Source organism: Gasterosteus aculeatus, chromosome 21 (genome assembly GCF_964276395.1).
Source record: "Gasterosteus aculeatus chromosome 21, fGasAcu3.hap1.1, whole genome shotgun sequence".
NCBI classification, from domain to species: Eukaryota; Metazoa; Chordata; class Actinopteri; order Perciformes; family Gasterosteidae; genus Gasterosteus; species Gasterosteus aculeatus.
Window position 1 is genome coordinate 1713534 of NC_135708.1, and position 17471 is coordinate 1731004.

Genomic DNA, 17471 nt, shown 5'->3' on the forward strand with positions numbered 1-17471 from the left:
GTTGTTGGTGGTACGTGCGGTCTCCTTGTGCTGGGTGAACTGGAGACGCTGTGTCATCGTAGATCGGACTGAACCTGCGCCTCTCTCGCTCAATCGTGTCACAAAACTCCGTCACCTTGTCGGGCAGAATTGTACATCCACAGTTTGTTTCTGTAGGATTCCAAAAAGCACATCCGAATAATGAAAAATCCCATTGAATGTTTCAAGCAAGAAACAAAACTCAAACTCATCCAGACGTTAAATCCATCAGCCATAAGCACAGTATTTACATTACAGGTCATTGAGCAGACGCTTTTACCCAAAGCCACTTACGTTACACTTTCTTTTTTACATTTGGCCCGGGGAGCAATGAGGGGTCAGGTGTCTTGCTCAGGGACACTTTGCCTTGAGACACGGGGCAGCCGGGACTCAAACCTCCAACCTTGCGCTTCGCAGCACTCCCGCTGTACCCCCTGCACCACGAGGACCCGTCCCCGTCGTGGTCGTCATGGTGTTCCAGTAAGTGGGCAAAGGGCTCCTTTAGGGCAGCTCTCTTTTCAAAGACGGCATTGACCAGTCTAGATGTACATTGCCACCTCGTTGGTGCAGCCTTAGGAAGACGGCGCTTGCAGATGTCATCCAGCAGCTGTGTGCGCTTAGGGGATCGTGAGAGAAAGGCTGCAAGGCCGTTGAGGTTGGCCAGGAAGACCTTCTTTAAGCTCTGAGGCTCCTTGAGTCAGTACTAAATGGAATCGATGTGCATAGCAGTGAATGAATAAGGCCATCGGTGCCCTCTCCTTAACTTTAGCCTGCACCCCATTGAGGCCAGATGCCACGACTGCTGCGCCATCAAAACACTGCCACAACTTTATCCACACTACATTCATTTCCCTCCAAGAAACGGAAAGTAAGAGCGGCAATGTCATCAGCCCGCTGGCCGCTTGTCACATCTTGAAATGGGATGAATCGCTCCTTGACTCCTGTGTCCGTCACATAACGCAGGACGAGTGGGAGCTGTGCTGCATTTCTCACATCTGTTGTCTGGTCCTCCATAACAGCCACAAAGGGAGCTTTTTAATCCCCATTCTGATCTCTTCTCCCATCACTTCAGCAATAGCATGAATTAGGTCATTTTGTATTTTGCCTGACGTCCCAATGAAGACTTGCTTAGTGGACAGGTGCTATCGTAAATCTGTGTTGCTTTCAGAAAAGAAAGAAAGAAGCTCCACGTAGTTCCCTTTGTTTGTGGAGTCACACTTTCATCGTGTCCCCTAAATGAACGTCACGATCAACGAGTCTTTTCAATATTTCCCTATTTTTCTTCCCCTCTTCATGGTGCAGCTCCGTTGCCCTGCGCGCTGGTTCGTTGAGCTGTACATCCACTCGGGTGTCCCTAAAGGTTTTGAAAAGCACCGTTGCTTGTAAGTGTCCAGCCGTACTTTGGTGTCTGGTTGCTGCCTTGGTTAGACAACTCAAGTTAGCAAAGCCAGTGTGGCTCCAAACACCAACTCCATCACTGGCAAATAACAGGCATTCCCAGCAGTCCAGTTTGCAGAGCTTCTCGGGGCCTGTGAGCCGTTAATGGCGCTCGTAGTTGGAACGAAGAAAGTGGCGAACGAACCCCTTTCCCGCCTGTGACGGGCTTTGTAGCGTCGGCCTCGGGCGACCTCTCGGTATCAAATCGGTATCTTCTCCTCCTTCTGCCATTGTGGGTTAGAAAAACAGCTTAGTAGACTACTAAGATGTTCATTGGAATTAAGATTTAATAGTAGTACACAAATTAATTCAGTTTCCTATTTCTGAGGTTCTGCATGGACCTGCTCATATAGGACCCGCCTCTCAATATTGGTAATCCAATCAAAAGACGTGCACGCACTACGAGGCCGACATACAAAACACATTCAACGTAACGACAAGAGACACACGTGCTTTAAACACACAGGGAAGGCGCAGGTGATTGGACACAGGTGGAAATACAGGTGGACACAATCAGGGACACGGCGGACAATCGCAGGGCAGGAAGTGAAGCTAACCCAGGGACACAAGAGGCAGGAAACTACAAACCCACACAAAGTCCTCTCTGGTAGAACGGGTGAGGAGGCCCTCATCCGGCCCAGTGGGATTAGGATATTTTCTAATGTCCCTTATCGCTTTCAGACCCAGTTGGGTCTCTACGTTGGTGTAGAGAGAATCAACGTCGATGGAGAAAAGCATAACACTAGATTAATAAAATGTTCCTAATCACTTCATAGGTGTCTTTTTATATATCTTTCATGCTTTTGGGACAAGCGGTTATTATGGATATCAATAAACTCTTCTACGAGACACAGTCTCTGCCGGTGGGAATCCGATGTGGGACCGTCCAGGTCTCTGGTCTAATTAAGGTGGTTAATGGGTTCTGGGGTAAGATTCCTTCAGGTGGATGAAGGGCTGGCGAGAGAACTCTGTGCTATAGTTGAAATGGTTCATCAGTTTAGATTTTCTGTGATAACTATAAAGGTCTCTGCAGAGCATCTATTTGTCCATCACTAGTGGAGCAGGAATGAAGTAGAAGCTCTTCTCCAGCAGTCCTTCATCCCCCTGATATAATAATCATCTTTTATCAGGATGTGGCTTGAATTAAATTGCACTGTTCTGATGACGATCTGGTGCTCGAATTCAAACCTTCAAACAGAACTTTGACTATTGACACATTGGGTGAACACCAACAGTGAGACATCTCATTTATAGTCTGGTTATTGGCCCCTGATCCCAGGGTGGTGCCCCGTTATTATTTATTAAATACTATTAATTTTAATAGTTTAATGTTTCGACCTGCTGATAAACAGGAACCTGCCAGATGTCAACAGGTGCCGTTGCTTTTTAACTTTAATAATGTGTGATAATTTGATAACAAATAAGATTGTTACACTTTTATTCACCACATTTGTGTGTACATGTTGAATATTGAACTACAAATTAGTTTGATACCTTTTTACAGTATTTTTTACTAATTTACTGAATGAACAAATACATACTGTGAAAATGAGTCAAAGTATAGTCCTACTAGTTTTAGTGTACCTGAGCACAGTACTACTAAGTACACTGTGGGGATGCTGACCATTGTGGCACGGCTGCTTCTCAGTGTGCTCCTCAGGCTTTGCCTCTGTGTTCTTTGGGCCTGATGCTGAAGGTCCACCTGGATTATTTCCTCCTTCCTCCGCTTTGGGCGTTTGTACCTCCTGCTGCACCCTGCTCTCCAACACCACCTGACCCTCCACCTCTGTCTTCATCTCCTGTCCTGAATTGTGTCTCTTTGGCTGTGTCTCCTCTGCTGTGTCCTTCTCTTGCCGGCCACTCTCCCCTGCCTCCTTCTGGACCTTTTCCTCCAGGTCTTCCAGAACACTAACACGCATTAACAAAAGCAATATTCTCTATGATGTTGCTTCATTTGACATCACTGCAGCACTCAGAAGACGTTAGGATGAAGCTGCTGCTGCTCACAGGCTGATTCACATGATTATCAGAAGGAAGTAAAACCCAGACTGTACCTGTATTTGTCAGAAGGTAATTAGTCCATGGACATGCGTGTATTAAATAAGGACATGATAAAGTAAGCAGTGCTACAATGTCTTCTCACAGCTAATACGCTTAGCTGCTTCTCACATGTGTGTTTGATAATGTGGCCCCCCGGACTGGAAGGAGCCCTGTAGAGAGTGACAGATGATACCAGGTGGTAAGTATGGGCACCTTTGGTTGCCTGGTTGTTCCACGTCTCCCTGTTGTGGTGAATCTCCTTGTTCCATGTGACCTTGAAGCCCTTGAAGTCCACCGTGGTCAGAGAGCAGCTGCCCTCTGAGCCTGTACTCTTCACACTGGACCTCTTTCCATCACTGCCACTGACACTGTGGTCACTGTGGACAGTGTAGACATGTGCACACAAACACACATCCTGTCAGACGTGTTGAGGTAGAAAGCTGGTGCCTCTTATTGGACAAAGCAACGCCGTCAACGTTACCCTTCAAAGTAAAAGCATCAACGTGTTGACATGTAAATGGATGTAAATATTGTTTCCTAGCGTGTTTAGATGATAATACAGCCGTGCTGTTCATGCTTAAGGTTATAGTGTATTAAAGTACTAGTTTCCTTAAATAAACAGTGTGTAGCGTATCGGGGATCTGATGATGGAACTTGAATAGATTCTTACTATATGCTGGTTTTTAATAGTGTTAAAACTATCTAGGGAGGGTGGTCATGTTCCTACGGTGGCCCAGAATGGACACATGGAAACAATTGAAATTGGGCCTTTTGAAGGTCTGTTTTAGTTTCTATCTGTGACTTCCTGTCTTGGTAGTAGCGATCTGATGAGATGAGGACGTCAGCCGATGGTCCGTGAGGGGAAGACGGGAGCAGGTTGGGGACGGCTGATCTACACCACAGGATCATCTAAAATAAGTGTTTGTAATCTTCTGTTTGTCACCTCCAGCGTCTGAAGGCAGCCGTTCCAGATGGCGATGCCTCCTCAACAAGCGGAGTCACAGTTTTCTCCATCATTTCTGTCAGCACTGTAAATGTTGGTTCCACCATGAAGTCAATGAGTCCTGCCGGATACGGAAGACACGCCCACTTAACACATTCACTTCACCTTGTTGATTCTAATTTGTGTCGACGTGTTTTTACTATTTGATAGTAACTAAATAATCACTTAGTTTTCAAGCTACTTCCACACGCACAACAACTAGATACGAATGTTGGTCCAGCGTATAAACATCTGAACTTTTCTCCCAAATGAATCGATATACTGGGACAACGGTTTCCATAACAGAGGTACACTGGAGCAGACTGTTCATTAGATAGCAGATAAACAAACAAGCAGCTTTGTGGTGTAAATGATTCTTATTCTATTACCAATCTGAGACTGTGCCACCGTGGTGGGTTTGCGGTCACAGAGAGGAGAGAACGGTAGACCCAGCTCCGCTTCTTTATCCCCCTAAAAACGAGTAGACAAAGCAGCGTTACAAGGTGCTGCCATCAAGGCTCACCAACACAACACGTCACCATCTGTTTGCTCATTTCTCATTCCTGTGTCATTTGTACATAGAATGTGGATTTGCCTTTACATGTAGTACATGTTACTTCAGTAGCACCTCCGCAGCGTTATTAGTTAGTATCTCTTCCTTTTGTACTTAAGATGGTCTCAGTGTGACCAATGATCTTATCTGGACCCACATGGCTGCTTCAGCACTTCAGACTACATGTACAATCATCCTGTTGTTGTAATGTTTCCTCGCTGAGTGGATTCGGACTGTCGACATGTTTTCAGCCACAGTTCATCTCCTCCCCTCCCTACACGTCTTCCTCCTAAGTCATTGTCTCACATGAACAACCACTGACTGCCTGCTACTGGAGGACAAGTCCACCAGAAGGTGCTGAGCGTCTTCTACTACCTCATTACGAATTCTCATGTACAAAGACTAAACCTTATTCTAATGAATGTATACAATCAACTATTGTTAGCAGGCGGTGAGCTGCGAGCGGCAGCGCTGGTTTATCTGATGTTACACCCAGAGTACTCGTCTGCTTATTTTACCTCTGAAAACAAACTTTGTCTTCTTCTTATTCGTCACGTGGTAGTTCTCCAGAACAGCTCGGTCATTGTACAACATGGCGGTGTCTGACCTGCAAATGCGACACGGCTACTTCAGGAATGATCACCCTCACCGTCATCGTCAACGACCCCCGGTCTTGTCTGTGTTCTGTGTGTGTGTGGGTGTGTGTGTCGGTGTGTGGGTGTGTATGTGTGTGTGTAAGCAGGTGTAAGCTGTCAGCCGCCCGCTACCTTAAACCGGATTCTTCGGTTTTACTGTCTGCCTTCAAAGTAAAAGCTCAGTAGCGGGAAAAGAAGCGGAAAGAGAAGGAAGAGGACAGATAAGTGAGTTTAGCAGGATGATGTGTGTGTGACGTATTCTATAGATTTGCACAGGGCCTTCGTCTCAGACAGGTTGATATGGTGGAGGACGATATTGCTGCAACCCTCTCCAAGATGGGCACAAAACTAAGGAAGGTCTGCAGACCTTTTCATTAAAATGAATGTTTTTGGTTTCTTGTACCATAAAGCTTTCGCTCTCAGTCTACTTTCAGTCTGCATGTATAAGTATTCTCATATTGTTTTTCATATATGAAAAACTAAACAACCTTTGTCGTTATCATGTAATTTGTATATGATCGCACTGCAAAAAGTAAAAATACATTGATTTCTTACATTTAGTTCATCATAGGTCATCATGTAGTTGGTCAATACACCACATGAGCTGTTTATGTTTTTTTCCATTGTTTTTTAACAGTGTGGGAGAGGAAGAATGGGTGGCATGGAGAAGACGCAAATGGGTCTTCGGCGTGCTTGGTGTGCAGCAGCAGAGGAGCAAGAGAGCGAAGCCGGTGCTGCGCCTTGTAGAAAGAAGAGGACCTTGTCCCACTGAATGCACATCATGTCAGGATAGGATCAAACATCATTAGTGATGAATGGCGTGCTTATCGTTCCCTGCATGCACTTGGCTACAATCGTATGACTGAATCATGCAAGGTGGCATGTAGATGCCCAAACAGGTGCTGAATCAACTGAATCATTCTGCCCTTTTCGATGCTCCTTTTCTCTTCTCATTTAAGTACCAGGAGGAGCTCTTCTTTCTGAGGGTGAACAAGATCCTCTGATTCCTCCACCTCGCGGTGCCTTTTGGAGAGTGACTTCTTTGTTGCTGCTGGCTGAATGATTGCTCATTCGTTCCTCCATGATGGGCCGGGCCTTGAGGACTCAGCCCAGCTGTTCTGCATGTGCTCTTTGGTGGAAGCCCAGAAGAAGTCATGATGAACATATCAAGGACTGTGCTGACCTCGATATCCGCAAGACAGTCAAAGTGGTAATGTACATTTTTACAGAAAGATTGGAATGATACCGATTTGGGGCAAGTAATACCTGATGTCAGATATATAACACTAAAATCACACTGTTTACTCATTTAAACCAGCGTGCTGAAGCAATATTTAAAGCATGTAATTATAGTGACTGATAATTAAGTAAAATGGGTTTTTTGAGGATGTGATGAGAAATGAGATTATTTTACATGTGGTTTAAGATCTCAGGCTGTTGTCAGCCGTGTAATTGAAGGTTATTGACAAGTTGTTCTATCGCAATTTATTCTATAGATTCTGAATATAATGCAAATCTTTAGAAATGAGACAATCTATTCTAATGGTCCTTATTAGCTGGAGGGTACAGAAGAATTGTCATCTGAAGGAAAGAACAATACTAATGAGTTGTCACTGTCTTGGGATTTGCCTCAAGTCACATGTGAGAACAGAAGATGCTGCTGGACAAGCTGATGCTCCACGCAGTGAGTATTCTCATCTGTACTTTAACAGATCATTTCAACCAGACAGACAAATGAGCGTTGAAGTTCACACTCACAATGTTCACATTGTGTCTTTTTTGTGCTTCACACAGATGTTGATGAGTTGATTGTTTCGCGCTAGTTAAGTAGTTAAAGATTAGTAAGGCGGCTTTCCTTTTCGTAATGCAAATGATTTGCAGGAACTTGGAAGAAGCTCAAGACGGGTTAAACAGTTACGAAGGGGCTTAAAAGAGACGCTGATCTGGCCTTTGCTACCTGAGAGGAAAGACACAATTCCCTCCTCTTTCCAAGAGCATGTGATGTACAGCGCACACCACAGGTCAGTGACCCCGTGAACTCACACTAGTGACTTTCTCAGAAATGACATGCGTTTTCTACTCTCATGCAGACTTTGGTTAAAGTGAAGTTACTTATTGATCACTGGTTTCCTCCCTTTAAGTTAAACCGACATCACTGCATAAGCAAGTACTGCTCAGACATGGTTGTCCTAAAGTCTTTGCAAGTTGTGTTTCATAGAAATGAACCGACAGTAATTGCTGCCTAAAAGGAAGGAAACCAATTAAAGTGTTACTGTGTAAAAACCTCCACTGTTACATTACAGGTCATTTAGCAGACGCTTTTATCCAAAGCCACTTACATTACACTTTCTTTTTTACATTTGGCCCGGGGAGCAATGAGGGGTTATGTGTCTTGCTCAGGGACACTTCGACTTGAGACATCACATCACATCACATGTCATTTAGCTGACGCTTTTATCCAAAGCCACTTACAATTTGACCTGATCTAATTAGATCAGGTCAAACCCTAGCAGAGTTAGGAGGGCACACTGGCAGTTAACTTAATAGTAGAATCTAGAACACAAACTGGCACTAAAAGACTGAAAGAGCTTGAACAAACTAGCAACCAAGATAACTTCAAACAAAGAGAACCGGCCGTGAGACGACAAAAACTAAAGCAAATCAGCAATCAAATTAACTTAAGACACTAGAATCAACAGCAAGTTTAGCAGACTAGCTTGGTTTAAAGAAAGAGATACTTAGTCCGATTTCAGGTCGCCTGGATGTCTGGTGGCCTTGTAGAAGAGATGCACACTGGCTAACTAACCTGTCCATGTTTTTTCTGCACTTTTAATTCCATAGTTTATTTCCCTGAAATATATATTTTATTTTTGTATTGTTTTTAAATAGGAAAAGTGTTGTTATATGTATAGTGTTATATTTATAATAAATACAAATTAATAAAATAATGTGTTTGTCCTTGTTAAGGGCTAACATGACAACTGTGACTATTGTGGCAATCCACGGGTGTGGGCAAAAAGAATCTGCTGGGAGTCACGAGTGGTTGCACAAAAAAGGTTTGATTTATTTCTAAACGTCCAAACAAAAGGAAAAAAAAGCCAAAGTAAGTTCTTCCTCTTTGGAGGGTTTGGGTCCTTCGGTCCCGCTCGACGGTCCAGCACTCGATCTCCTCACTGCAGGGAAAACAGAAGAAAAGTCCTTAGGGGTTAACGCATATGTGTTTAGCGCAGGCCTCGGCCTGACGTCAGCTCCTACTCACGTCTAGTTCTGCCTGGCTGTTGGAACGGTTGGTCCTTTATAGTGGGGCTCACCTTCATCAGCCTCATGAGCCGCAGCTGTGCCGCTCGTTGTCTCCCGGGGGGGGGGCGGGGCGTATCCCCTTTTAGTCACCTGACCTTGGTGCTGATTGGTGCTCCTAGGGACCTGCACCCGTGGGTTGCCACAACTCCCCCACCCCAGCAGAAAGCCGGGACCCCGCCGTCCCGCCCACATACAAACGTCCCGCCGGGACAGTGCATCCGCGTTAGCATGTTCCTTCCCTGGTCGGTGCTCCACCGTGAATTTATAGTCCTGGAGGGTCAGGAACCAGCGGGTGACCCTGGCGTTGGAGTCCTTTGCCTGCGCCATCCATTTCAGGGGGGCATGGTCGGTCACCAGGGTGAAACTCCGCCCCAGGAGGTAGTAGCGAAGCTTGTCCAGTGCCCATTTTATGGCGAGCGCCTCCTTCTCCACAGTAGAGTAAGCGCGTTCGTTTGGCAGAAACTTTCGGCTGATATACATCACCGGGTGCTCCTCTCCGTCTCGTACCTGAGATAGTACTGCGCCCAGTCCCACTTCCGACGCATCTGTGTGGACTAGGAATGGGAGAGAGAAGGCAGGCGTTACTAGCACCGGTTTGGTGCACAAAGCCTGTCGTAGGCACTCAAAGGCCCCGTTAGCTTCGGTGTTCCATTTGACCTTGTCCGGCCCCCGTTTTCTCGTCAGGTCATGCAAGGGGGCTGCCATAGTTGCGTAGCGGGGAATGAACCTCTGGTAATACCCCACCAAACCTAGGAATGATTTGACCTGGCGCTTGGTCTTGGGTCTTGGCCAGCTGAGAATGGCCTCTACCTTGGCATCCTGGGGTCGCACGTTGCCCCGTCCTATGCGGTAGCCCAGGTAAGAAGCTTCCTCTAGGCCCAGCCGGCACTTCTTTGGGTTTGCCGTGAGGCCTGCCCCGCGAAGGGCCCCCAGAACAGCTCTCAGTCGGCTCAGGTGAGTCTCCCAGTCGTCGCTGTGAATTACAATGTCATCGATATAGGCTGCGGCATACCCTTGGTGCGGCCGGAGAATCTTGTCCATTAACCGCTGGAATGTGGCGGGGGCTCCATGGACACCAAAGGGCAACACGGTGTACTGATATAGGCCTTCGGGGGTGGCGAAGGCCGTCTTCTCTCTGGCCCGAGTTGTCAGCGGCACCTGCCAGTAGCCTTTGGTGAGGTCCAAGGTGGAGATGAAACGGGCCGTTCCCAGCCGGTCTATCAGTTCATCCACCCTGGGCATAGGATAGGCATCGAACTGGGAGGCGTCATTGAGTCTACGAAAGTCATTGCAAAAACGGTAAGAGCCATCTGGCTTGGGCACCAGTACCACTGGGCTGGACCAGGCACTGTGGGACTCCTCAATGACCCCCAGCTGGAGCATTCTACTCACCTCCTGCCTGATGGCCTCTCTCCTCGCCTCGGGGACACGATACGGCTTCACCCGAACCGTTACTCCTGGCTCGGTCCTTATGTCATGGGTGGCCACGGCGGTCCTGCCCGGCAGGTCGGAGAAGACATCCAGGTGCTGCCACACTACCTCACGTAGGTCTTGCAGCTGACTCGGGCTGAGATGGTCTCCCATGGGCACATTCGGTAACGGGATCCGAGCGGTAAGGGCCGGGGTGGGTTGCGCCGGCGGTCCTGGAAGACTCTGCCATTTTTTAAGAAGGTTAACATGGTAGAGTTGTAGGGGCCTGCGCCGGCCAGGCTGACGTACCTGATAGTTGGCTTCATTGACCCGTGTCACCACCTCATAGGGTCCCTGCCACTTAGCCAGGAACTTGCAGTCTGCGCTGGGGACCAACACAAGAACACGTTCTCCTGGTTGGAAGGCACGTACCTGGGCACCCCGATTGTACACTCTGGCTTGGGCCTGCTGTGCCTGTTGCAGGTGTTCCCTCACTACTGGCCAGACTTGGGCCATCCGGGTCCTCATTTGGTCCACGTGCTCGATGATGGTGCGATGGGGTGAAGGCTGACTCTCCCAGGCTTCCTTAGCGACGTCTAAAAGTCCGCGGGGTCTTCTCCCGTACAGCAGCTCGAACGGGGAGAACCCTGTGGACGCCTGAGGCACTTCTCTTACCCCAAACAGAACGTAGGGTAGCAATTGGTCCCAGTTCTTCCCATCGGCCTCCATTACCTTCTTAAGCATCCGTTTTAGCGTCTGGTTGAACCGTTCTACCAGGCCGTCCGTTTGGGGGTGATAAACTGATGTTCGTAGTTGCTTCACCTGTAGCAGTCTTAACATTTCTTTTAAAACCCTTGACATGAAACAAGTGCCCTGGTCAGTGAGGATTTCCTTTGCTATTCCTACCCTACTGAACAATAAGAACAATTCTTTACCCACCGCTTTGGCGGTGGCAGCTCGCAGTGGTAGAGCTTCCGGGTATCTGGTTGCATAGTCTATGATCACTAGGATGTATCGATGACCCCTACTAGTTTTGGGCAGTGGACCTACAATGTCCATGGCAAGTCGCTCGAATGGTTCTTCGATAATTGGCAGGGGGATTAGCGGGTGCCTCACTGAGGGCCGGGGGGCCACTAGTTGGCACTCTGGGCAGCCGGCGCAATAATCCACGACTGCCCTTTTCATGCCGGGCCAGTAAAACCGGGTTTCTATCCTCTCCCGTGTCTTATCCATCCCTAGGTGAGCGCCCATAAGGTGGGAGTGGGCCAGATACAATACCTTACTGGTGTAGGGGCGAGGGACTACTAACTGTTCGACTGTCTGCCCTCCTTTCTGGCACATCCTATACAGCAATGAATTTTTTGTAACAAAGAAGGGGTAAGACAAGGCACTCACCGGGTCGATGGGCTGTCCGTCGTGGGCGAGCACCCGAGCCCAGGCGTGTTTCAGGGTGTCGTCTTCTTTCTGGGCTGTAGCAAACTGGCCCTTTCTGTTCCCCATCCCGTCCGCGACTAAGGGGAATTCTGAGAACTCCGTAAGGCTCCCGCCCTCCCCCCCTCTGGGGATTTGGGATCCCTCCGTAGCGGTGTCCGTATCGGGGGTTCGGCCCCCCGCCCGGTTGGAGCCTCCTGGTGCAGTCGAAGGCGAGGGGGGAAGGGGTCTTGCCTCTTCCGGGGGGCCCTCGTCGGACGAACCGGACGGAGCGTGGGCCGCACAGGCAGCCCTGGGTCTCCCGCGTCGGATGGGTCTTGGCTGGGAGGCCCTATCGTGCCCTCCCCTCGGTCGCAGACCCCAAAATCTCTCAAAAATGGGGCAGTCGCGTCCAATGATCATGGGGACCGGGAGGTCGGGAACCAGCCCAGCCCGTATGGAAAAAGATCCCCGGGGGGTACACACCTGGATCCATCTCGTTGGATATGCCTTGAGGTCCCCATGGACGCAGGTCACCTCGATGCGTGGCCCCTCTTCTCCTTCCGCCCACTCAGGGCGGATCAGGGTAACCACACTACCCGAATCTATCAGGGCTGAGGTGTCCTGGTTCCCGACCCGAACCGGCACAGTTGCGGCGCCGGGTATTGGGGGGGTCCAACAGGTAGTCATGAGGCACCTCCCTGGGCGGTGCTGTTCCTCCGTGCTGGCGGAGGGCATGGGCACATCGCCCGCAGGGCACTGCCGGGCAATATGTCCTAACTGGCCGCACGAAAAACATCTCCACTCAGACCTGTCGGGTGTTGGGCGCGGAGCGGTTCTCGGAGCCGGGCGAAGAAGGGTTGCTGATGGCCGGATCGGAGCCCGTCCCTCAAGGCCTCGGGGAGCAGGGCATGTCCCCGCCGTCATCTGCTGGCTGACCCGATGGTTCTCCAGTAGGTTAATCAGCTCGTCCACCGACGCGGGGTGGTTCTGGGCTGCCCATCGCTTGGCGTCGAGAGGCAGGGCCCGGATGCAGCGGTCCATAACGACGCGGTCGATGGCAGCTGGACCCTCCCCGGTCACCAACCAGCTACGGGTAAGCCTCCCCAGGCGCACCACCTGGCTCCGCACGGGACCCTGGGGGTCGTACACCCAATCGTGGACCCGCTGGGCGCGGCCGGCTAAATTGTGCCCATAGTGGGCCAGGATGGCCCCCTTCAGCGTTGGGTAGTCTGTAGCCTCCCTGGTCCCGAGGTCTTGGTACGCCCTCTGGGCGTCCCCTGTCAGAAAAGGCGCCAGAATGTGTGCCCACCTGTCTTCCGGCCAGCCTTCACGTTCTGCCGTTCGTTCGAAGACCTCAAGGAAGGCCTCCACATCGTCTCCGGGGGTCTGCTTTGTGAGTAGAGCTGTTGGGGACGCGTGAGGGGCCCTTGGGGTTAAGTTCTCAGCCAGCCGGTCGAATGTCCCCTGAAGGGCTGCCATGCTCTGCACCTGCTGCGCCTGGGCTTGGAGAAGCCTGGCCATCGCGGCCTCCATTGCTTCTCCCATAGTCTCCTGCTTTCGGGGTTACGGCGGTGGAACTAAAGAATCGCCCGCATCCTCCACCATATGTGGCAATCCACGGGTGTGGGCAAAAAGAATCTGCTGGGAGTCACGAGTGGTTGCACAAAAAAGGTTTGATTTATTTCTAAACGTCCAAACAAAAGGAAAAAAAAGCCAAAGTAAGTTCTTCCTCTTTGGAGGGTTTGGGTCCTTCGGTCCCGCTCGACGGTCCAGCACTCGATCTCCTCACTGCAGGGAAAACAGAAGAAAAGTCCTTAGGGGTTAACGCATATGTGTTTAGCGCAGGCCTCGGCCTGACGTCAGCTCCTACTCACGTCTAGTTCTGCCTGGCTGTTGGAACGGTTGGTCCTTTATAGTGGGGCTCACCTTCATCAGCCTCATGAGCCGCAGCTGTGCCGCTCGTTGTCTCCCGGGGGGGGGGCGGGGCGTATCCCCTTTTAGTCACCTGACCTTGGTGCTGATTGGTGCTCCTAGGGACCTGCACCCGTGGGTTGCCACACTATGTATGTACAAGTATGTAACTTTTCCAGTTTCCAGCGAGCAATTTATCCGTTGAAACAACGTTTAAAAGACGTCTGTGGCCCGACGTTGAAAAGACGTTGCAAAATGGTTTAAAAGTGAAAGTTGTTTCAACGTCTATTTGTAGACGTTGAAAAGACGTTCACGTATAGACCCGTTTTCAACGTGATTTATAATATCGGTGGTAAACTTTGTCCTAAATAAAAACAATACAAAAGTAAAATATATATTTCAGAGAAATGAACTATGGATTTAAAAGTGCAGAAACAACATTTCTGTGTTCAACAACAACAATTCTGTGTTTGTAGACCATTTTTCTGAATTATTTGAACTTCATTTTTAGATTCTGTAACAAGATGTGGCTGTGAGTCACTTGAGTTGGGATAGTATACCTGAAATCAGCTGCGTCTCCCTCATCCTCACTTGAGGATTCTTTGTGTAAAGGGAGTCAGAGTGCAGAGAACAGCCCTGAATTGCAGATTCCTCTGGTCAACATGTTTATTCAATTCAAATCATTTTATTTTGTTCAGCTTTGCAATCTGTAAACATGCAACATCCTGTCCCCAAACCCCAAAATGTAAAAAACCTTCAACCTGGAGAAACCTGAGGAGAAAACAGCAAGGCAGTAGGTGTGTAGAGTATGAACAACTTACAGATGTACAGAACATCCAATTCCTACAACAGAAATGATTCTAATATTGTGGATTATTAAGACAGGGGTAAGGCAGGACCAGTGCAGGGACAACCATCATCAGACGTAACCTCCGTCAGATGCAACCACCACCCGCAGAAACCTGTGAGGAGGGAAAGCACAAAGGCAAAGTTGGTCATTTGGGTTAATGATGACAGTAATAAACTAGTAATAATAACAGCAGCAGGTGTGTTAGAACCCTCATTTATAGATGGTTTACTTATTACATTATAAACAAGATAACAATTCATCTGCAACTTATGGTATTTCTGGAGTAACATGTCCAGGTATATTACACAGTATCATGCTTTAAGCAGCAGTAACTTACAATGTGTTGGCCTCTTGTTTACAGAGCACAACTTGTTGAGTTCAGCCCTTCACCCTTGCAATCTGTATTTAGCCCCATTGCTTTAAAAACGTATCTTCAGTGTGAAATGCAATAATATTTATGGGTACAGCAACAATCTAACGCATTAGCAACACCAAACACACGAAAAATATTCTGGGATGTTTACTTTTGGTCCAGGTCATCATGCTGCACGCTAGCATGCTAACTAGCAAACTACCTGCGCTAACGCTAACTAGCTTAACAAAAAGGGCCGTCTTTCCCGTATCGGGTGGGCAGCACAAGTAAAACACCCGGTTATAGTTCCAGGTGTTCTTCATCCAAACACTCGCGTACTTACAGAGTAGTGGAGCCGGTAGTCGTGGTTCTATCAGCCCGTTCATGTCGCTCTGCTGCCGTAACTTCGCCTCGTCCGCGCGGAGCTCTGCAGGCGTCTAAGAACTCGCGCATGCGCGTTACAGATGTGAGCGGAGTCACGTGTTTACAAGTAATGTTTGAACCTGCCCGCATTATTATGTCTTAAACGCATCTTATTAACAGCACGCAGTCCGTAGTTTCATATTCATGACGTTTTAAGTGAAATATTAAATACGTTGAAATTACACCTTCGCGTAGTCCAAATTTCGCTGACCAGTTCATTAATTATTATGAAAATCTTAACGTTAATATCGTCCATATTTCAACCTTACGTTACATCATGACACATTTGTCAACAAATTGACGTTTTCTGGCACGTTGATGTTTCATCCCATTTTTAGCCGGTTGAAAAGACGTTGAAATGAGGTCTTAGACGTTCAGACCTCATTTCAACCCGATTTTAACCATATTTCAACGTTGAAATTACGTCTTGTGCTCACTGGGCTAACGTGTACTGCATCCTCGTCTCCGTGCATTTGTATCCATTTAGATAACCCGCGTATAGGATACGACTATAACAGTGATTGTACATGTAGCATAAAGTCACAACATGCAGCATCCTGCGCTCTTTCATCATGAGCGACGCGATGCGGTTTACGTGCACGTACGCAACTTTTCTGTGACACACAACGTTTGGTGGCCACAACTATTTAGTGCTGACAGGCAGCTGTTTACTTACTATTTGCCGGCCCTCCGCTTCGCGTCACAAAACAGAGTAACGCGAGTAACGAACTCGTTTCAATCTCAGTAATTGTAACTCCGTTAATTTATTTTTAAAAATACTTTGTTACATGCTTGTTACCGCTAAAAGTAGTGGAATTACAGTAAAGCGTTACTTTGTAACACGGCCAGGACCCCTCCACATAGACACAGTAGTCGTTTGTGCCACGACAGTTTTATTCATATTATTGCTTGCTTCAGTTTCATTGTATCTCAGCATCTTTTTGTGATTCCGTAGTCCGCTGCCTAAAGAGTGGTGCAAGGTGTGAAAGGGAATCAAGTTCCCGTATTGTGATTTAAACTTGTTTTCATTTCTTTTTTATTTCAATACTGTACACATGACATCTGGGGTGTAACGCTCAAATCCTGTGAGAAGGTTTCCAGTCTTCTTCTCCTAACAGATTTCTTCCTATTTTCCCATTTCGGAGGGTTTTTTTAGGGAGTTTTTGTTCTGTGGCAGGAAAAGTTTTGTGAGCGATGTCCAGATGTTCATGTTTGTGATATCTGATGAGGTAAATATCAGATAGTACATTTTTAGAGTAGTCATTCTAAATTGATGCATAGTTTGTGATTATTATGTAATCAGAAGAGTGGAATGTAATGGGAAATGATATGTGACCCTTTTAAATGCTTCATTCGTATAACCAGTTTATTAGTTGCAAGTGCTTAGGTCACAAAGGCCCTGACATAAGAACTGATGTCTCCCACTTGGATTAGATGTTTCCAGCGTCATAGCTGTAGAGATTGAACAAAGTGTTTGTTATGTCTATGACCACCTTTGTTTTAGCATGTTGGGAGAGCAAGGACACGGTCAAAGAGCTGACGTGTCTTACATGGATAAGATGTTCCCAGTACCCTGGCTGTAGAGACTCAACAAGATGGTTAACGGTTTCTGTTGATGCCACCGATATCTAAGTTTAGGTATAAGAACTGCCTCGATGTGTTGGGGGCAGAAGGAGGTTCTTGACAGTCTACTGACCACGTAGCTGTTGTGACCCTTTTTCCCTTGCAAGGAAATAAACGGAGAAAAGACATACTTGACTCAGAGCCTTTGATTCTTACTTAACGATTGTCTGTGCAAAATCTTCCACCACATTATTACTGAACGAGATTCAAAAAATCGAGTCAGTAAAATGATCCGAACTTCCCATCACTACTGCGCATATCTCAAGTCATAACTTCCACTCTTTATCATTTGGACTTTGACCGTTCTTGTTTGTGTGGTAGAAATGGTTCCATTAGTCCACGAGGACAAAGTCCACACATGAGCGCGTCATGAGAAAGAGGCGGTTTCACCTGTCACACCTGAAGCAGGAGGTGAAGCGGCTCGGGGACTTTCCTCACTGCAGAAACAGCAGATTAAATCCATAATTCCCATGAGAAGCGGCAGAGGTAAGACGTGTGTGTGTGTGTGTGTGTGTGTGTGTGTG

General features: G+C 47.8%; 1 protein-coding gene and 1 long non-coding RNA gene across 5 annotated transcripts; both read right to left on the bottom strand.

Annotated features, from left to right (window-relative positions):
* Nucleotides 1–8655: 8655 nt before the first annotated feature.
* LOC144390229 (uncharacterized) lies at nucleotides 8656–13843 on the bottom strand. 4 transcript variants are annotated; one of them, XM_078096666.1, is made up of 4 exons: nucleotides 13663–13843; nucleotides 10685–13576; nucleotides 8977–10618; nucleotides 8656–8838 (listed from the first exon to the last, which is right to left on the bottom strand). In XM_078096666.1, the coding sequence occupies exons 2-4, from the start codon at nucleotides 13331–13333 to the stop codon at nucleotides 8735–8737; spliced, it is 4395 nt and encodes a 1464-aa protein (XP_077952792.1). In that variant the 5' UTR covers nucleotides 13334–13576; nucleotides 13663–13843; the 3' UTR covers nucleotides 8656–8734. The 4 variants fall into 4 exon arrangements, with proteins under 4 accessions (XP_077952792.1, XP_077952790.1, XP_077952789.1 ...); XM_078096664.1 differs by having other exon boundaries at nucleotides 8657–8838; nucleotides 8977–13576; nucleotides 13715–13843; XM_078096663.1 differs by having other exon boundaries at nucleotides 8657–8838; nucleotides 8977–13576.
* A 504-nt stretch (nucleotides 13844–14347) lies between these two features.
* On the bottom strand, nucleotides 14348–15313 carry LOC144390411 (uncharacterized). Its single transcript, XR_013454449.1, has 2 exons — nucleotides 15245–15313; nucleotides 14348–14661 (listed from the first exon to the last, which is right to left on the bottom strand). It is a non-coding gene; the product is annotated as an uncharacterized LOC144390411 (long non-coding RNA).
* Nucleotides 15314–17471: the final 2158 nt, after the last annotated feature.

Bases quoted from the DNA above. Each gene is read 5' to 3' on its own strand.
- LOC144390229 (XM_078096664.1), bottom strand. From the start codon at position 13,333: ATGGGAGAAGCAATGGAGGCCGCGATGGCCAGGCTTCTCCAAGCCCAG. The intron at 8,839-8,976 runs GTGAGCCCCACT...TTTTCCCTGCAG, and splicing joins GGCTCATGAGGCTGATGAAG to TGAGGAGATCGAGTGCTGGA.